General features: G+C 32.5%; 2 protein-coding genes across 4 annotated transcripts; both read right to left on the reverse strand.

Annotated features, from left to right (window-relative positions):
- Window positions 1–781: 781 nt before the first annotated feature.
- Window positions 782–12334, reverse strand: LOC100817476 (non-lysosomal glucosylceramidase). 2 transcript variants are annotated; one of them, XM_006589264.4, is made up of 18 exons: window positions 11840–12334; window positions 10885–10995; window positions 10651–10707; window positions 10456–10532; window positions 10196–10295; window positions 9520–9593; window positions 8524–8633; window positions 8334–8437; window positions 7063–7116; window positions 6908–6963; window positions 6779–6817; window positions 5036–5177; window positions 4752–4936; window positions 3889–3956; window positions 3643–3715; window positions 3022–3083; window positions 1736–2939; window positions 782–1323 (listed from the first exon to the last, which is right to left on the reverse strand). In XM_006589264.4, exons 1-18 carry the CDS (start codon window positions 11918–11920, stop codon window positions 1062–1064), a joined length of 2859 nt encoding a protein of 952 aa, XP_006589327.1. In that variant the 5' UTR covers window positions 11921–12334; the 3' UTR covers window positions 782–1061. The 2 variants fall into 2 exon arrangements, with proteins under 2 accessions (XP_006589327.1, XP_014618766.1); XM_014763280.3 differs by lacking the exon at window positions 11840–12334 and having other exon boundaries at window positions 10878–11001.
- A 4129-nt stretch (window positions 12335–16463) lies between these two features.
- LOC102659661 (uncharacterized) lies at window positions 16464–20024 on the reverse strand. Of its 2 annotated transcripts, none has more exons than XM_006589266.4 (5): window positions 19793–20024; window positions 19599–19707; window positions 18914–19148; window positions 16837–16965; window positions 16464–16752 (listed from the first exon to the last, which is right to left on the reverse strand). In XM_006589266.4, exons 1-5 carry the CDS (start codon window positions 19879–19881, stop codon window positions 16625–16627), a joined length of 690 nt encoding a protein of 229 aa, XP_006589329.1. In that variant the 5' UTR covers window positions 19882–20024; the 3' UTR covers window positions 16464–16624. The 2 variants fall into 2 exon arrangements, with proteins under 2 accessions (XP_006589329.1, XP_006589328.1); XM_006589265.4 differs by having other exon boundaries at window positions 16464–16755; window positions 19793–20018.
- Window positions 20025–22309: the final 2285 nt, after the last annotated feature.

A 22309-nucleotide genomic window follows, 5' to 3' on the forward strand; every position in this document is an offset into this window, starting at 1 on the left:
TTTGCTGGCCCATTTGGATAATCTAGATTTGAACTTATTGATGAGAGGCTCCCACACCATCAGACTTGAGGGGTTGGCACCAATGGGGATGCCTAAGTATAGAAAAGGATAATCCATTTGACCACAGTTCAGAGTATGAGCTGCTTCCACACCCCAGTTAGCTCCTCCACCAATTATCCCAAATTGGCTTTTCATGAAATTAATCTTTAAGCCAGAAGCCATTTCAAAGCCTCTGAGAAGAGCCTTTACAGCAGAAACATTCTCCCAAGCAACCTCACCCACAAAAACAGTGTCGTCCGCATATTGCAATATATTAATAGGTTCCTTCCTCTTTCCAACTAAGTAGCTTCTGTAGAGATTTTTCTGTGCTGCTTCCCTCATCATACCAGTGAGACCTTCTCCGACTATGTTAAAAAGCAAGGGGGCTAAAGGGTCCCCTTGTCTCAAGCCTCTCGTTGGGCTGAATTCCTTAGATGGGCTACCATTAACCAAGACTAAAATGGTTGCTGATTGAAGGCAAGATGATATCCAATTCCTCCATTTTTGGCATAACCCCAACCTAGACATCATATAGTCCAAGAAGGACCAAGAAACAGAGTCGTAAACCTTTTCAAAATCAACCTTGAAGATCATTGCTGGCTTGTTACTTCTCTTTGCTTCCTCCACCACCTCATTAAGGATCAAAATGCCGTGAAGAATATGTCTTCCCTTGATAAAAGCTGTCTGTCTTTCATCAATGATATCATCCATAACAGACCTTAGTCTATTAGAAGCTGGAATGTGCTATAAATTAATATTATATCTTAAGAGCTCAAACAAATAAGAATGTACAGTACAACAGTTATAGTAAAGGCCAAAGGACGGGTAACCTATGTTGTTTTAAACTAAGTGGCTATATAAATTATAAGTTATAATCGAACTCTGCTTATTTCCAAAACATTTCCCTCCAGACCTTGACCGCCATTATTAACAGCTTCTCTAGGTGAGGGTTGGGTAAGGAACAATGGGGAAAAAGTTACCTATACAAAAGTTATGTTTTCTTACTTCTTACATGTTAACGATCAGCAAGCACAATTAAATACAGAATTGCTAAAGCATCCTGCTTTTGTTGCAATCTTCCTCACACCTGTTTCATTATGAGAGTATCCTCCAATAACAGGAGATAAGTGGATTCTGTCCATGATATTGATTTTAGGGGCCTCTAGAATTGCCTTGGGCCGATTTATTGCATATTGCATGCCCCAAATAGCTAGGGGCCTCATATACATAAGGGACCTGTAGTGCCCATCCATTGTCCATGCCTCTGGTGTCTGAAACCAGTACCTGTCTCATGGTAGAAAGGGAAAGAATGAATTCATTTCCTGATAGAGAAAGAATAGCTACATACAATTTAAGACTTTTCACATTTAAACTTCTAGGTAACTTGCGGTATGTGAGATTTTTTTTTTAAATCAAAAATTAAAAAATTATCATACTATTGAAAAATAAATATGAAGTAGAATAACGGAAAATCTTTAGTGTGAAGTGAAAACTATCTTGTTTGTTAAATATGTAGATGCATGTGAGCACAATATCCATGGAGTACGCTTTCAATCTGACTGTATATCTTGTGAAGGAGTAAGTTTTGGTTACTATTTTTCGCATCAAGAAATCCTATGCCTACTTCACAGACAAAAAAGCAAGAATGCAGGTGAATAAAAAACAGTTATGGATGACAGTGGACATAAGAACTTACCCATATCCATCTTCTGACCAGCCTGCTAGAAATATTCCCTCAGCAGTTGTGAAGGCCTCTTCTTCCATTCCCGCGTGTATCATTGTAGCAGCAAGACCATAGGTCACACCTGTCCATACTTCTCGAGACTGCATACAGGTCTCATCCACCTTACCATTGGGATGCATGCCATTTACAGCACCCATTCTGCCTCCTTTAACTTTCATTACATTGAAATCATAAACCTTCCGAAGAGCACTTTTGATTTTAGAATCCTCAAAAAGGGAGGGCAGCCCTGAGGATGCTGTATACCACTGCCCAGCCAATTGATCTGCTTGAATGGATTTACTGTTACCGCTTGATCCACTGTCATAGTTAAAATACGTACCATTCCACAATTTTTCTTCAAATGCTGGCTTAGCCTTCAAAAACTTCCTTTTACATGTTTCTGCAAATTCTCTGTCACCTAGTTCAAGGGCCATTACAGCTGCAGCTTGTAGAGCAGCAAGCCAAAGACAACCACAGTAAGTGCTCACACCATGGACTGTCCATGTATCGTATGTTTGATCAGGGAACCCATCATTCTCAATAAGACCATCACCATCTCTATCAAATTGTTCCATGTACTCCATTGCAGCACGGACAGCAGGCCACACATCTACTCCAAATTGCAAATCACCTGTGGTAGCAAAATCTCGATACACCTGAAGAACAAATTTTGGGTTCAGGTCCTTCCACTTGCTAGTATCATGGATGTTGTAGGCATTCATTTCATGCCATGGATCATGTGTCCCCAAATCATGTGGCACCGCTCCATAAACCTTGCGAATGCCCCAATTTCCCTCTGCCAGAAACTTTACTTTTCTTCCATCTTCACACAAGACAGCTCTAGCAAAGTCACGCTGTATATTTAATTCAATCCTAGGAAAGAGCTCAAGAAGGGCAAATGAGGCATAGAAGTGCACATCATATGTACACCACATGATATATTCCACTCCTTCCAAGTACAAGAATCTTCCAACATCATCATCATCTTCATACAATTTTTCATCTGCACGATCATGTCCTGTAATAACAGCAGAATCATAGGTACTATCCGTTGTACTCTCCACAACTGTCCTTTTTCGGTCGCTCATTTTATCTTCAGTTTCTTTCACAACTGCACTTTCTAACTCCCTTACTCGATCCTGGTCATTCCGCATATTCGAAGATAGCACAGGAGAGTCTGGAAGAAAGATAAAAGAAGTCTTAATGATTTCATTAAGAAAATTAAAGTGCAATACAAGATGCTTATATTTCATACATACCAATCCAAATTGTTCCTCCAGCAACAAGAAAGTACAGCTCATTAAATAATGTAAATTTGTACCTGTAAAAATAAATTTTAAGAACATTATGCATCTTCTCGACCAATAGAAGCTACAATAAGAATTGATTATATAGAGGACAGCTTGATAAATCAAGGTAGAGGAAGACATAGGAAAACTCTCAAGAGACTACACAAGGGCATACATGCTCGGTTCAAAGACTTTAAAAATATAATACAGTATGTTTTACTAAATGACACTGATTGATTACCAGACTTATAGGTCCCGTAAACCCAACCTTTGAACAAAGGGAACTGATTACTATAATGAAACATAATTTGGATACGTCTTTGCTTGAAAGATGAAACACAACATACCATTTCTAGAACACAGTGAAGTTATTTTAACAAGTCTAAAATGCAATTCTTTGCTCTCTCTCTCTCTCACATACAAGTGTCAAGCATCAGCTACAAAAAACCAAGTTTTGCTTTGTGTCTTTGTAGTAGACTCCTAGACTTTAGAAATTTCAAAAATTTGATTCTAAAATAGAAATAAACTGGAAATGACCCATAACACACACACACACACACACAAAACAGTGATAGTTAAACTGAGAATTACCATTCAGGTAGGGCCTCATCCTTAAGAACAGGATTCTGCCATTTCTCAATCTCTTCTTCCCACCGATTGTAATCTGTTTAGAATTCAAAACTTAATTAGGTCTTTAAATGCTGCAGATAAGAGCATCAATCACTTCAGAAATATTTCTATTCTTTTTTTTCCCTTTTCAAATGTGATAATCACAGCAGGAATGCAAGTAAAGCCCGGCCAGGAGAATATCAATTTTAATCAAATCATAAAACATACGTGTCAATGCATCATGGGCCAAGTCTGCCGCAGCTTTCTCAGAAGTCCCGTAAAATTTTGTATATCTCCTGCAGCAAAAGAATTGAGCAAATTTAACTTATTGAAACACAATTATACAAAAGAAGTATTGGGTTGTAGGTATGCTGCATGTTTAGCAACAGGCACATCTCCTCCTCCAAAAACATCTGAGGGGTATTAAAAAGTTCAGCCTTTTCCATATAAAGAGCCACTATTAATTTGGAGATCTAGTAGAGCTTTATTTAGGATAATGATATTTCACTAGGATCATGTAGTACAGCATGAAAAAGCAAGATAATATGATATAATAGTATTTAAGAGCAGGAGAGCAAGAAAATCTTCATAGAAGCAAAAAATAAGAGTATAATATCAAAAGATACAATGGCCATTTTCACCATATATGCCTCTAAAGTAAAGGAGGAGTTTGGTCACTTGGACAATATACTATTGAAGGAACAATCATAGACATTTAAAAGCAACGTATGGATGAAATGGACTTATTAATTACATAAGAATTTTATATGCAAAATCTTGTATGCACTACCTGTTTAAACACAAGGTTTCTGTTGGAATCAGATGGGGGACATATTTTAAAAATTTTCCGGTAAGCTTAGCAACTCAAAGGTACAGCTGCTCTACTTAAAACTAAAAATATCATTCAAAATTCACTAAAGCTAAAATGCAACCCATGCCACTTCATAGAAAGTAGTTAAATGATGTCTTGAATTGGTTCACTTGTGCAGGCAGGTATATATGCATAAAATTATTATTTATTTAAGATATAGAAAAGTTGTTCAAGCATAAATGTTTACTGCATAAAATATTTCTCACACAACATTGATTACCTGTTGAAAGTGCTACCTTTCACGAACTTTACTTTTGGAGATGACCATGCAAGACTAAATGCAACGGTGCATTTTCCATGGGGTTCAACCCATGTGGAAGCTGCAACAGCAGCACAAAGTGTCTCTCCAGGTGATGAGGGCATGCTAGGTCCAGAATTGAAATTCTCCTGGTCAAATTGCCCATCCTTAAAAAAACATGTAACCATTTCAATTAGAACCAACCCTGTATACTTTCCACCAAAAATATTGTTTAGAAAGCCCAAAAAAACAGGAGCAGTCAGTACCTTCACCATTTTACTCCACATGTGTTTTGCAGTCATACTACTTTCTTCAGACAGCCCAAAACTTGGCAAAACAGAAACATTAACATTCTGTGTCTCACATGCAGCAATGGCAAAGGTAACAGGAGGGTTTCCTTTCGCTGTCCTGCAATATTGGAATGACCTTAATATATACACCAAAATCATCATTTACATAACAGTTTAGGAGACAAGAGAATTACAAATACATACATACCCACCCACACACATGTATTACACATATCTACATGCATGCAAATATGTCAAACCAGAATAGTGGCAATTGTAAACTTAAGTGTAGAAATTAAATATAAACATTACAAACAAAATATCTTATTGAATAGTTAAAAGAAAATGATAGCATTAAAAAGTTGAAATTTCGTCATTTTTACAAGCTAATTGAAAATCCAAACCAGAAAGATAACCCAAAGTAAAAACAATCTATTTCAGAATAGTGTTTTCGTTTTCATCTGTTTTGGAGGCATGTTGTTAACCCACCTCACTAGCACAATTCCCTCAGTTGTACTTTCTCCATTCTTTTTTCATGAGATTTTTTTTCCTATCAAAAATAGTGTTAGCAGTGTTTTGGAGGTGAAAATAGGGGATCACATCACACATTATACCACAAATTGCATGATTTGGGTATCCTGGATTAATGTACAACTGATGGGGATGTAGTAATAAAACATGGGATTTAAGCTGGTAAGGAATCTGGATGATAAAATGGAAAAATGCTTCAGATGTAACCTGTGATGGTAAAGTGCCTTGTAAGTGAAAGGAAATTCTATTGTACAACTATAACACTTGTGAATTGTGATACTCTGAGATAGTGAATGTTGGGAAGCAAATTACTGGAGTGAGATATCAGTGTAACTGTTGAAGTGGATCAGTGTAACCATTAAAATAGTCCTTACTATTAATAGCATTGTTTAACCCATCTAGCTGACTCTACCTAGTGGGATAACTATTGATACTGGTTTGGTTTTGTGCAAGTTCAGGTTAATGTCCTTGTATCAACTCCTGTTAACATCTTTAACCCTGAAAATATAGTTAGGGATAAGATGAGTAGAGAATACTTCCGTACTAGAAATTTTCTCTGCTGTAAGGAACTGAGCTCACAATGGATTATGTGTGTTAATGCTAGGTTTTAACTGGAAGTAATGTGTTGTATGGCATGAGTATAGTGATAATCACTTAACTGAGATAGGGCCATTGCATCGATGCCCAAAAGGTGTTAAATGAGCAAGGGCCCTCACATTTTTCTGGACATCATGTGTCTTCAAGAAAATAAATGGGTTGGAGAAAAGGCAGGGCACTAGAGGCTGCAGGAATTACTTTTATGTATGGAGCTCTAATAAAAAAGATTGCAAGAATTACAAGGTGGTTCCTGAAGAAAGTTTCACTGCACAATGGGGTCTTGACCCTTAATATTCATTTTAAGAACCATGAAAAAGTTTTAATCTTTTAAAATGATTCCTTTCTCTCCTTATCTCATCATCATTAGCCTTAGAAAAGCTGGGGAATGAGCTCTCGAAACAATAGTAGTCTGGGGAAAGGCATCTGTCTAGTTCATATCAGGCTCAACTTGTTAATAAAGATAAGCCAGAGCGCCTTTGGATTATTCAGAACCTTTAAGTCATCAACTTATTATTAAGTATTTGCACTAAAACGATGAAGAGAAATCTGCAAACCAACCGTCATATATAGCTATAAGGTTCAATAACTTGCTTGTGATATAGAAGTACACCAGAGACTCCATCTTCAGCTCTATACAAGAAAAAAAAAAGAGTTAAAATATTGTTTAAAGCATATTCTATTTAGAAGCACACAGTTATCAGATTAAAAGAAAACACTTACTTGAATGGTTCATTCACATGATCTCCTGACGAGTGTGAGCTTCCACCAATGGAATTCTGCAGAAAATTAATATTGATGGTTATCCCCCTTCAGTCCACCCAAATATCTTTTTGTGACAAGTGAAAACAACACTTCTGAATAAAATACTATCTTACCGCCCAAGTAAACAGAAGGCTGACTTTAGCTCTTTCCTTACCAGTATTCACCAACTAACAAAGAAACAAGTAAACTTTTTTAATAAGCCTGAGAATATATATTAATTTGCATCAAAACACTGAAATTAAACATTGGATAATATGAAAAGAATGCACAATATGGAAAATGTATAGTATATTAAGTTCTTCACCCACTTTGCTTAATGGAATTCCGTTAAGCATGGCAGTTCAAATAATCACAGCTTTGGCTTCCAAAGGAATTTACCAAGATGGAACATGGCCCAATTCAACAAATGATTTGGAAATTAGAAAAAGGATTTCTTGGAAACATCTTCGGGGGTTGAAAAGAGTCAAACTGAAGCCACTGATTTGCAACAATTAAACAGCATTATACAATGCATCCAGTATGGTGGGAGTCATTGTCATGGGTGAATTTCATGGGTGCTTTCCCAAATCACCCAAGACAACACTTCCTCCAACACATATATGGAGTGACAGACGGAATGAGGTCTAGCAGATGGAAATGGTGGTGGGTAGCATTGACATGGACCATTTGGAAGCAAAGAAATAACATGATCTTCTGTAATGGTACATCCGATGCCAACAGAATCCTAGATGATGCAGTTCTCTTATTATGAACGTGGCTCACAAATTTGGAGAAGGATTTCAATACCCACTATAATCAGTGGTCTTCCAATATCAGGATAGAGTTTCTCAATAGAGCAGGATAGCACACCTGACCAAAATTTGTAGTACTCTTATTTATATAGTCAGCTTTTGGTCCAGAGTTAAATGTCAATTGTCTCAGGACCAATTTTGAGCTGTAATTTGTATTTCTAGTACCTCTGGTACTCTTTAATATACATATTATTTTTGCTGAAAAAAAAAAAACAATGCATCCAATCCAATTTTTCATGAGGATGAAACATATACAGGTGAACTGTCATTTCATACTATAGGACACTATAGTAGATTTTATGTTAATTTGACATAAATTAAGAAAAATCCAATTAATGTTTTCAATTAAAAAGCTAAATAACTAGTTTGTATTTTGTATAGGTTTGAATACCTTTTTAGTCCTTGCAAATTATGTTTGTTTTGTTTTTCGCCCTTAAAACATAATTGGCAAGGACACAAGGTATTTAAGTCTTTTGAATATGTCAATAAAAGGCCCGGGGGGCGGGGGGGGAATCAAATAATAGCAAAGAAATCAGCCATTCCCTTTTTTTACGTACAACTTCAAGTAACCATAGTTAAACAAAATTACACACCGTATAAACGAAAACAGCAGCAGGTAGACTGCTTTCTCTATAATTATGTGGTATGAACGGCGATATCTGCCGACACGATATTTTTAGTTCTGGATCTGGCTCACCTGAAAATAAGAAAACAGCTATTAAACAATAATTCATAATGATCATAGAAATTTAGCAAACGAAGAACTAACATAAATGAAGATACCATCATAAACTGTCCAAGCTCTTGGAAACAAAGCATGGTAGGTTGAGTGCTGGCCACTTAGATTCCATCCCCACGATGATATGCCCTGATCATCAGGTTTCCTGCTAGATCTGAAAAACAAATTAACAAGAAAATTTGAGTTCATGTACGTATATGAAATGCACCCAAAAAAACCCTAAGCAGAATCTAGAATTCAGATTATACTCATTACCAGAGAGGAAGAGTAACATTGTGCTAATTTGGCAACTAGGTTGCTTTTGTCAATCTACTCTTGGGTGTCAAATGGGTAGCAGTTAGAAGTATATTAGTGAAAGCTTTGTAGATTATTGTGTTATGACCCTACTTAATACTTAGAAACCATATATATATATATATATATATATATATATATTCTGCCTTGGCGCAGCGGTAAAGTTGTGCCTTGGTGACTTGTTGGTCATGGGTTCGAATCCGGAAACAGCCTCTTTGCATATGCAAGGGTAAGGCTGCGTACAATATCCCTCCCCCATACCTTCGCATAGCGAAGAGCCTCTGGGTAATGGGGTACGAATTTTTTTTTATATATACATTCTGCCAAGCCTGACAATTATTTTCATCATCAGAAACTTATCTCAGAAATGAAGATGGAAATATTCTGCACAACTAGAGCTTTTTTTTTCATATATAAACTAGAAGGCTAGAACTTCATTTAAGAAATAAAAAAGGTCAGTGAGACAATCATAGGACCGCAATGAAATTCTGACTGTCAAAATAAGAGAAATTTTTGGGTAGAAATGACGGATATTAACTTATCAATCATTATCATCCAAGTGAACATCAGATAGTTATACTTATATTGGTATTTGCTATTACCACTGATTAGTATTACTAGATAGTTGAGATATAAAGATGGGCATATTGTAATATGAAACAGAAATTGATAAAAATGCTAAATAGTGTTTCTTAATATGTTTGCAAGATTGTTTGTTTTACAAACTTCTACACATGCCAGCTTACCCTAAACCTTCATGCTGGCCAGGAGCCAAGACTGATGCAAATTTTTTCTTTCCTCCCTCTCTACTTATAAAAATCTGCAACAAAAGTAAATAAACCATATAATATGTATTATAAACCACAGTTCAGAATGGCCATTAACTTATCTTTGAAGTAAAATGCATAAAATACCATGATAAATACAATCTGTGTTAAGATTCAGCAGAGACAGAGAAGAGGAAAGGGAAACAAAATAACCAGAGATACAGGGAGAAAGAAAGAACCGATAGGAGAAAGGGGGGTGGGGGGGGTGTATCTGTATAGGGACAGAACTAGGAGAATATTCCTCCAAGGGAATTTTCCTTTACAAATGATATAAGGCTTTGTTCTACTTGCAAAGAATCATTGAATTCCCATCACTATTTCAACTTCTTCTTTATAACTGCTTACCTGCCTCCAACCCTCAATATACCAACTTAGCCACTAACTAACCATTCAACTGTTAAAATTTTGTATTTTAAATTTTAATATACATTCCAACTATTTTCCTTATTCTGTTAACAATGTGCATTATAATTTTAAACAAAAATATACACGCCAAACACATCAGTGACAATCAGGGAAATAAATCCACACATTTAAAGCCATACAATAGGGAAGAATATAGCACGTCAATAGTAAGTGGAAAAACAGGACTCACAGAGAACTGATTTGACATGACTGGTGATGCTTCACATAAGCTGGGAATAATTTGCCATTGTCGGAACTCGCCTCTAAATCCTCTTGATATGCTGCCACTCCTGTGTAGGTATATATAGTCATGTTCAAATCAATACAAGAAGAAACTTGTTCTAGAAAATTACTACAAAAGGCCATGGATAAACACATTTGTAAAGAATGGTATACAGAATTAGCAAGTCAGGCAATTAATTGGTAGCTTTCAATTGGATCAAATCATACCCCATCCCTCCAAGTGGAACTCCTTGAGATGCAGATGGCTTGCAACTTTCTCGAGTGAAAGGATCAATAGGCGCTTTCTGAAGAAAACAGGCCAACAAAATGAAGTCTGGAATCCTAAGTTTCAACATATTACTCTAGTACCCACACAGAGACAGCAATGAATGACCAAAAAATGAAGGAGAATTTGAAATCTACCCTTCCATGAGAAGCCTCTTCCCTAACATATGACCAAATGCGTATACCTAATCGAACCTGGAATTTCAAAACACAATAGACAATCAGAAGAGATAGATAAACATGAACTTACAAATTATTAACAAAATAATAATAAAACTATCTATATAAATATGTATACAAAGGATTCCCATCTATTAAACTGGCAAATCCTTGTTATCAGTTGTTGGTTTGGGAAAGAGAAATACCACTTGCCATTTTTATAGCTTCCGTAAAAGTTACTCTAAATTCTTTAAGAAGATTGGCATGGCTGTTTAATCTCCTTCTCCAAGCTTGTTCAGGGGGAGCAGAACTATCATAATCAAACTGCAAAAACCATGCCAGGGACACAGATTACTTCAGATATAATCAACAACTATCAATAACACGTGTGAATGTGGCACAGCCGTTAGCTAAGCGACAATTTTTCATCTAACCCGTACTATCTTTCCTCCTTAATTTCTTCATCATTTAGGATCTGTTTGGGTAATATTATCCAGAAGAATTTCTAGGATAAGAAATTAAGAGGAAAAAATGACATGAACTTCTCCATAAGCTCAAATTAACTTATAGACAAGCTAATTTATAGAAGTTCTTTTAGAGAATTTCTACAAATTAGCTTTATGCATAAGCGGAATTTCAGCTTATAGAAAAGTCATTTCATTTTTCTTTTTATTTTCTTTTCCGAGAAGTTACTCTGGATAAGCTTACCACAAAAGGTGCAAACGTACTATATCACAAAAGGCGCGGCAACATAACAAGACCAAGACGCCGATTCACCAAAAACGAAGAACAACTTAATAAATAAAAAATAAATAAAACACCATCGAATTTTGAAATGGATTCAATTATCAACAAAAACAAAATCGCAGCATGTCGTTCAGCAAATTAACAGTGTTCCTTTAATTCACACCATCTTCCTTCCTTCTCTTTTTCTTCACCACAAATATTTAAAAAATTAAAATCACATGCAAACACAAAACTAAAATCATGAAACCAAAACGCCAATTCACCAAAAATAAATAGCAACATAATAACAATAACTACATAAAAAAAAACACCATAGAATCTCGAAATGAATTAGTTATCAACAAAAACAAAATAGCAGCCATGTCAATCAGCACCAGAAGAATCGGAAACAAAAATAAGAAACAAGAAATAAGTTATATACCAGCTGCAAAGTGGATTTACTGATATACTCTTGCGGAGGCCACGAGTTTTTTCTACAATGAAAAATGTTGCCGCTAACCATGCTTCCACGACACAGAACTCTCTCGGAACAACGAGAGAGAGATCAACCACGAAAAATCAATAACAACGCGAAGATAAAAAAAAAAAAAAGTTTGCGCGCGTGGTGTGTGTTTGAAGCTGGAGTTAAACTGTGGAGATTGAGAAGGAGATCGAATATCTCGTGATTGATCGGAGAAAATAGATGATGATCGAATATCACGTGATTGTTTCGGGATATTCGATTCGATTCGTTATGGTGCGGAGTGGAGCGTAGCAGAACAGAGCGAAATCGAATGATGCGTGGCGAAACGAGAAAACGCCGCCTGTGCTAGCGAGTCAGTGACTCGCTCCTTGGAATGCTAACTCGGATCGACAGGGAGAAAGAAAGAGAGAGAGTGTTTGAATTGAAAAACAACATGTTCTGGTGACCACTCTTTAATGCTTATTTATTTATTTCTCTCTCTTAATAATAACTCTGAAATATAATAATCATTTAAAATTTTGTGCTCGTAAAGTAAAAGTATTGTATATTTGGTGGTGAACAACTTTCGTTTGGATTGATGTGTAAAATCCGGTCTCTTTCATTTGATCGCTTTTAAATAAAGGTGGGTCTCCTAGACTATAATTTCGTATTTTTCCTCTTGGATTATTTAATCATTTAGTGCTAATATAAAATATATTAATGACTGCTCATCAATCATGGTAAATAAATAATATGGTTAATTATACCATTGATCTCATAATTACAATTAAAAGATTAATTTGTTTTCTTAATTATTAAATTTTCAATTATATCTTTTAATTGTTTAAAAATATTATAATCTTATAATTTTTATTAATTTCATTAGCTCAATTAGCTGTTTAAAAATAAATATATAATTATAGTATTTTTAAATAATTGAAAGATGTGGTTTTTTTAATAAATAAGAAATTTAATTGATTTTTAATTATAATTAGGGACTAATTATATATTTTTTATTCCAAACTAAATATATAATTAAACTTGAACAAAAATAATGTCACTATTTTTTATTTAGGATCAATTGTATAATTCAGTTAAATAAAAATAGTGTGCACGCGTGTTTGGAAACACGTTTCCAACACAGTTTTTTATTACGTTAAGTGACTAGTAGACGCCGTTGAAACGAAAAATAACATGAAATGTGCCTTCGGTGACCAAACACGCGCACTCTATGCGTCTCCGCCATGCGACAAGGTGATTCACTGATTCTATCACGGACGGGGTCAAGGGGCGGTTGTTACGCTGTTTCATCAGGAGAAGATGAGGGAAAAGCCCACCACAGTTATTTGTGTTCGAAAAAATTAACCAAAAACTAATAAGTTAGTTAATAGTTGGAAGTTAAAAAATAATATTATTAAATTATTAGTATTTAATAAAATTAGTCGATAAAATAATTGAAAATTATAAAATAATAATAAAAAATATAATTTATTTAGAAAAAATAACTAGAAAGTCAGATAAATATGTTAAAGATAAAAATAAAATAAAATATAAAAAACTAAAATTAATGTTTTAAAAAATATTATTTCAACCGGCATTTAAAAAAAACTAAAAATTATTTAGAAATTATTCAAAAATTTGTTTATTGAATAATCAAATGCATTTTTCAATTGAAAAAAGATCAAAAACTAATTGAAATATTTATTATAATACTTGAAACCATGTGAAATTGAATTTATGATTTCAATTTTTTAATAAGATTATGTAATTAAATTAAAGATATAATCTTATTTTACCTTCAATGATGATAAATTGTTTCCAGATTTATAGATTAATCTTTTCTGTTATGTAAATACAAAAATATATAGTTTACCTCTTTCCTAATTTATTTTTATCATATATTATCAAGTGACACTAGCCATGGAGAAAAGACTTTGAGCAAGTATCAAGAATAAATTTAGAATTGATTGATTACTTGAAATTCTAGATGTGAGATTGGATTTGTGATATCAGGAATATTAGTCCATGAAAATAAATGAACATAAGTTTCACTCAACAACAATAGTGGGTTTTTTTTCTTGAATATACTCTCTCTTCTATTTTTTTTATATTTTTGTTGTTATGTTCGTTAATTAAAAAATAAGAAAATTAGTTAGTAGTATTAAAATAAATTTAAAAATACATTCAAAAAATAATCGATACATTTATCTTATATAATAGACATAAAATTTCAAAGTGTAATAACTTAGATGATAGTCGAAAAAAATGAAACATATTAAAAAATATAATTACAATGTAAACATGACAAAACTAATGATGATCATAACACAAAAAATTGTTCTAACATATTTTCATCTTAAATTTTTTTCCTTAGCCAAGTGTAATTGTTTAAGTATTTTATTAATAATACAATATAATTTTTTTTTATAAATAATTTGTTAAACAAAAAGTCTTATAATTTTTAATTAAATCTAATGACATAAACAAAAAAATTATATTTAGTAATATAATTTTATTAAAAATAATTATATTAAAAAATTCAGATTTAAAATAAAAAGTATTCAACTAAAAAATATGTTAAGTAAATTAAATAATAAAACAAAAATAATTATATTTAATAATATCATTTTCTTTTAAAAAATAAAAAAAACAAAATTATAAAATTTAATTTAACAAATAAGTAATTTTAAAACCAATTAAAAAAATTATATAATATAATATTTATATTTTTTAATATTTTAAATTAAAAAAAAAAAACAAAAAGAAGAGAAAGTATATTCACGTTCATTTGAGTTTACAGCTCTCTAATTTTTTTGGTCCCCTTCATTTACAAAGTGGTATGAATCAAAGTACAAAGTCTAGTATAATATAAATTGAGAATTAAATTACAAAGCGATGTATATTGAAAAAACAAAAGAGAAAGTGTATTTAAAGACAAAACCACAATGTCCATAAAGATTTAATAATGACGTGCTAAAAATAAGAGTTTTAAACAAAAAAAAAAGATGATCTGAATAATTTCAGAATTAAAATTTTAATAAAAAATCACATGTCTACTATGTAATTAAAAATAAACAAAGCTAATATCAGTAACTATGGAGAAAGTACAAATATAATGAGATCATAAATTAGAGGGTTCTATATGATGTTAAAAAATAGACATATATAAATAATATACACATAAGATGACATTCAATAGTTTTCTTAAGGTAATACATTACATATACATTATTGTTTGATATAGTTATTCTAATTTTTATATAGATTTTTAATTTTTGCAATTCTTAAATTTTGATTTAGTTTTTATTTTTTTTATCGAATTAGATTTTTTTTAATAATATTAACATTTTTTATCTCATTAAGCAAGACGTCTTCTCTCTCTCGTCTGATGTCATTTCCCATATTCCCTTTTCCTTGTGAGTATCTTATTTCGACATCATGGTCCTATAGGTTTATTCCCTCCATAATTTTGGTGGAAGTAGTTAATCTCGACAATATACTATTTTGTTACCATTTGCAAAATGCTTTTGTTTTATTTTTTAAAAGCCATCGATTCTTTGAAAGTTATTTAAATTTTTTAGTATGAATTTACAATGTAAATTTTTTAGTTAGGTAGGTTAAATAATGCTTTTAAACTTTGTCATTTAGAATTTCTTAAGAAATTAGTGAGTTAAATTAGAAAAATTAAAAGTACGTGACTAGTTTTTTTTTCATGACAATATAATGATGCAAAAATAATTATATACATTGTTAGTATAAAAAAATTAGTTATTATAAAAAATCAACAAACTAATCAATCATATACTATTTATTAAGAAAAAGACTGTAATTCAACCGTGTGAACTTTTAGAAAAAAGATCTGCTGAAAATTGATAGCTATTGCGCAGTTTCTGGTCTAAACAATTATATTTTCTAAGTTGCATCCAAGCACCCTCTCTACACAAAAGCAATAAGAAACTAGACCAACCCATGACTCCTACGTGAATATTCTTATCAAATATCGTTTGGTAACTTTAAAAATAATAAATTACCAACTTCAAATCAAGTGTGTTAAAACAGATTGCTTAAAAGGTTGACTCCTTGATCTCAGACCCATCAATGTTTCAAAGGGTTGACTTTGCATCCCCAATTACTTGAGGATTCATGTATATTTAGAACAGTTATAATATTGATTGAGATTTTTAAGCTCATGCTCTGAAGAAATTCACTAACGTATCAACTATACTATACCACCAAATTTGTTACTCAATAGACAAGGAAAGCAAAACTGATTACTATCCCTATCAGGCAAAACAATCTTTGATTTATGAGAGTGGAAACAAACTGAATACATAAACTCGTGTTACTGGCAATTCCAAATTCCAAATATATATATACACTTGCAACATTTTAAAGTATCGCAAAAGTTTTAAAGAATTATTTTAACCTTTACTGGATTCTGTTGGGAGTGACCTTCAAGCATGCTACCAATAATAACAATGACACGGCACCATAGACAAACTGTGCTTAATTCCAATTCCTTTTTAAAAAAGTTATTAGAACCATTAATTTAAGACTTTTGTTTTTCAAATAACGCAAGGCATCCAACTTTTTGAACATATGCTTTGAAGTAAACTAATTAAACTGAAATGCAATTCAAATATCTATACACTAAGTGACTTTCTTGTCTACATGGAGTAATGAGTTTAGGAATGCATTGCATTGATGTCAATGATAAGCCAAGGGAGACAGTACAAAATTCCTCACTACCACAAAATGTCTAAATCAATGCCAATCTACTATTCCACCAAGTGTGGTGGATCCCACCCCCTCCCATACTTCATCACTGAAGCCCAATTCCTCATTATCAACACCTTCCATGTCGTAATCCCACCAGCCACGGCCATTTGCATCTGCTAAAAAAAATGTAAATTGTAATATCTAAGATTTCAAATCCATCGTCTATTACACAATATATGAAAACATGTAAATCATACAGTGATTATAATGAGGTCTTGGCCTTTTGTTGCTAGTGTCATTTCCAATTTGTCCTTTTTTTGGCTTCAACTTTGATGCTCCTCCAAGAACTACCACATTGTTTCGTGCAGTTTGGCTCTCATTTGCACCTGTGAACATATGGAATAAAGAGTGTCCAAAGAGGAAACAAAAAATGCTATGAAATGAAAAAAGAAAAACCTTCGCAGAAAAGGAGTATCATGTCTTTATATTGATCAAGAGTTCTACAGTATTTGATTGTTCAATTGGAAACATTAGTCATATTTATGTTGGCACTTGCAGTTTATTTTTTTAACTTCTGTCCATTCAATCTCAAACCTCCGTAGTAAATGGCTTCTGGATATATTTTCAGGCAAGCTATTACATCCATATCAATTATCCAATAAGAGTAGATACCTCTGGGTGAAAAGTGAAAACTATTGTGATGAAATAGTTATGATCAAAACTCAAAATCATGCCTGCAACCAAGGCAAACGAAACAGTAGATTCCTTCACAACACCAGTCTTGGTGGGAAGCTACTGGTAAATAAAGGAGACTAGACTAGAAAAGCGACTAAAAGGGAAAAATATACTATTCGGATAATTATTTTTCATGTCCTTACACAATGCGGTACCCTCCTCTAAATAGCCTACATAGCTGCCCACAAATAATAACAACCATCCAAGTGTGCATCTTACTTTTAGGAAATTAAAAGAAAGACAATAACATGTAGTATAAATATCTTTAGCTCATCCAATAAAATCCTTTAACTATTTAGGTTTCTTGGCATTTCTGAACCTAACTGATCCCATCCTATTAAAGCTAGACACAGAAAAAAGCTGTTTTCGAATTAGACAGCCTTCTCAATCAGAATCAATACACAGCTGACCCTGTATTCAATATAGATATTAGAAAACAATCTTCCTCTAATCCTCTCAATATTGTATATTACCTCTGTTTCATAAATTGATGTTTAAAGTTAATACTATTAGCATTGATTAAACTTTAAAGAGTATTTAATGGATGTATTGTATTTAGACTAAAATATCTTTATTTAATCCGATTTGGTTGTGATAAATTACTATTGTAGCAATTGCTAAATATGAGTATATGTGAAAAAAAATACTTAATAATACTTTGAATTTGTAAAATATCATAAATTTTAAAAAAAACTAAAACTAAAACATCAATAGATATTGAACAGAGGTAGTAATTCATAAATAGTCAGTCAAATTGTACCCAAAAAAATAGTCAGTCAAATAGAGGTGGTCAACTATAAAAAAGTACTTGCCAATGTCTCAGTTCAAAGCAGTGCAAAGTTAGGTTTTCACTTCTCACAAACATGGGCTAAACAAACAGAAAACTTAAGTCGCGCTACTTTGCAGAGTTCCCAAAAATTTTCCCATGACACGAACAAGGGGAAAAATGATGAAAACAGAGACCCATTGCATTGCATTGCATTGCATTGTAAATTGTATAGATATTACATAGTAAAGTTCCCAAAGGGAATGCTCGTGACACGAACAAGGGGGAAAATAATGAAATAAGAGACCCACTGCTACTTGATTTTCCAAAGATGGATTTAAAAAGGATGTCAGTATAGATTTTAGGGAAAATAAAATTCTCCATAAATATGTTTAGAGGAAAAGAAAAAGAAAAGAATGAAAATAGCTTTTTTATAAACTAAAATAAGCTTATGCGTTAGTTAAAAAATCATCTTTATAGAGAAACTAAATATGAGAAAGCTTTTATATATTAGCTTATACATAAGCTAATTTATTAGCTTATGAAGAAACTCATTTCATTTTTTCTTATTATGTTCTTCTCCTAAAATTGTTTACGGAGAAGATTATTCAAACATACCTAGAATACATGTTGTTTATGACATCAATAAATTCTTTTAGGCAAAGAAGCTAGTGTGCAACAACTATTCAAGAAAGGATCAGGCAATAATACTGTAATTGGAAAAATCATTTGGAAATTCCAATCAGAATATTGAATAACAAAATAAATATAAATTGCTAATTTTAACTTCTAAGAAACACCAGGTCAAATTTGGTAGGATGGAGAAGACAAACCTTCGAAAGGAGTTTTCCTTTTATTTGACTCCTGAATATCCTCCGCAACTGAATTTTCCAATTCACCAACCTCAATTTGATCAACAAAGTCTCTTTTGTCCTCTTCAGTGTGCTTAAAGCTTTTAAAAATCACCTTATCATCACTGCCACCGTTTTTCTCTTTTTCAACTTCTTTCACAGCTCCACCCTCCTCACCTTTTAAACCCAGTGGTGACAGAAAAGGCGTCGATTTCCCCTTAAAAAAAATTAAAGAATTTCATCACACAAAAAAAAACACTTCTTAAAACTAGAGGACACGAGCAAATTATCATTTTTTTGATGAAAAAATATTCATTCCTTGTTAGAGTCAATCTTGTTCGAGCCGGCTAAAATTACTGTATGCAACAAATGTCTCATTTCGATTATTTAACACAACTGCATACTGAATACAGTAAACTCAAGATCCTATTTTTATTTTATTTTTTTATCCACAAATGTTAGTTTGTCAGTTTTGTTAACCACAGGGGCCAACCTTATATCTCATAAACTTGAGACTATTGATTAAGCTAGAACAATTTATATCAGTTCATCCGGTGCTCGATGGTACAAATCATTGGTTGACGATATAATTTTACCATTTCATTTTAATAAACGGAAATAAAATTATTAAACAAAAAAAGGGAGGAAAATGATAGAAAGAAATTACCGGAACTGTTTGAGGAGATTTTTGCGGCTTGAGGGTGAGGAAGTGCGAAAGCGAGTGATGCGCGGTTTCGCTCTTGCGTGAAGCTTGATTTCTCTCGTTTCCTTCAGAACTGGTTCCAGCAAAAAAGCGTCATCATAAATCAATCGATTTTATTTTTTTTGAAGTTAAGGAATTATGGAACAGAGCTGACTTACGGAGGATTGCGTGGTGGAAGATTGCGGAACGTTGAAGCAATGGTTCGCTGCCCGAAAACCCTAATCGGTGTTTGGTTTTTTGAGTTCATTGCATTCGTGATTTGAGTGAAACGACCAGAACACAGGAATTTCAATTCGTTTTTCTTTTCTTTTCAAATGAAAGGGACGAGTAACTGAGTAAGAGTGAGTGTTGGTGTTTTAGTATCAGTGTTTGTTTGTGTGACACTCGTGAAAGTTTTTCCGGGAAAGGGGAAAAGGTTTTGTTTAGTTTTGTGAAATTCAAAATTCTTTCTTTCCGCGCCAAAAAAAAAGTGGGCTTAGTATTTGGATTTTGGACCATAACTTCCTCGAATAGCCCATACGCAGAAGAAATAGTAAGATTTTAGTCTTACTTTTATTTTTCTTCAAAAACAATTAAATAGTAAACAATAAGATATATAATGTCATACTAAAAATAATTAAAAATATCAAATATCTCACCTATAAGTTATTATCTAATTAATAACTTCATATGTGTTTAAATATGAATTATTGAAATTATATTTACACGACTTGATAGTTATACTATAGGTATACTTAGATTGTTTTTTTCGTCCTTATGTGTTTCGTTGATGTTTTCCCTTTTTTTTTATTCTTGCTCCTTTTTTAGTGATATTTAGGTGTGTTGCAAATGATGGTTAGTGCCAGAAATGTCAACTATGTTAGGATGCCTGATTCTATTATGATGCTTTTGCATGTATTTTTGCTTCAAAAATAATATTATATTTATAGTATATCTTTATTCAAATAATTACCAAAAAAATTAATTGAATATATTTTATAAATAAGTATAAGTTGTGCTATAATTTTTTAAATATATATATATATATATATATAATATAAATATGACTTATATCATAAATTTATAAATAAAAATATGTATATGTATAAGTTTAATTTGGATTAAATAAATTAGTTTTTAAAATCAAATATAATATTCAATTAATTTAATGCAAAATTTTAATTTTTTTCAATTATTTTAATTTTTTATTTAAAAAAAATTCATTGAATTGAATAAGATTATCAACACTTATTTATTACATTTTTTATCTTCTTATTTTTTTAAAAAGAGTGGGACACTCGTTGTCCTCTCTCTTAAACAAAAAAATACATACATACAATAAAGTGACACAAGATTGTAACATAAAAATATGATGTTGAATGACTACAAGAATCTCAAATATTCATTCAATGAAACATTATAAAATGGTAGGTGGATACAGATTTCTCTTTAAATTTCACCTATATTATTCGAATTTGAGTATGATAATTTAAGCTAAGAATATTTTTGAATGAATTTTAACTTTGATGTAATTTTTAAACTTGAACTCAATAAGATAAAACAATTCATTTCTAGTTGATCTACTCGTTCAGTAATTCAATCAACACATTTTATTTTTGTTTACTTTCTAAGTCGATTCTTTTAATTTAGACTTTATTTGGTTAGGCTGAAAATGAGTTATGCATAGTGTCATTCATCAACTTTTCTTATAAAAAAATGTTGGACGAAAAGATTCTAGACATTATGCATGGAGATTATTGGCACGTATATGTATTTGTTTGGTATTTACATTCCCTTTTATTTATTTGCAACAGTGAATGCATAAAGAGAAATATTCATCCAACTATCCAAGAAAAATTTGGTATGCAATGAGGAACTTTTAAGGATACTTCATTTTGTGTGCTGAAACTCTTTCGGCCTCCATTAGTAGAGCAGTGGAGATGAACTCTATTAATGGTCTGAAGATTTGCCCTAGGGCACCTATGATTACCCATCTTTTTTTTTTTGCAGATGATAGCATGATGTTCTGTAGATCAACTCAAGAGGAAGCTTCTTAGTTGGCATCCATTATAAAGGATTGAGTCAGCTTCAGGTCAGAGGATAAATTTGCACAAATTTGAACTTTCCTGTAGCCGAAATGTGCTTAGTAATCACATTAATGAACTTGAAATGATTCTGAAGGTAAAGGCAATGGAAAAGCAAGGAAAATACATTGGTTTACCAGCTCTGGTTGGCAGATCCAAGACTCAGATTTTTCATTTTGTGCGTGAAAGGGTGTGGAAAAAGCTCAAAGGATGAAATGAGAATGTGTTGTACTATTAGAGTATTATAAGGAGATGCAGTTATTCAACTGCAGTTTCCTCTAGCTTCTAGTGGAAGCTAGTTAGACACTTCTAGTAGAAGCTAGTCAATTATAAGTAGTTAGTTAGTTGTTAGCCAATTTTGTTAGAGACTAACATAATTGTCTATATATATTGTTCGTAAACCTCAAGTTCATTGAGTTAATAAATGATATTTTACTTCTTCATTTTCTTTCTCTCTCTCCTAATTCTTTTAGTCTAGAAACTGTATGAAGGCATCAGAGCTTGAATCCACACTTCAATTGTGGCTTGTGTTAGGCTTTGATACTCAGCCTCAGTACTTGATCTTGCAATAATCTATTGTTTCTTAGACCACCAAGATATAAGATTAGGGCC

Source organism: Glycine max, chromosome 10 (assembly GCF_000004515.6).
Source record: "Glycine max cultivar Williams 82 chromosome 10, Glycine_max_v4.0, whole genome shotgun sequence".
Lineage (NCBI taxonomy): Eukaryota > Viridiplantae > Streptophyta > Magnoliopsida > Fabales > Fabaceae > Glycine > Glycine max.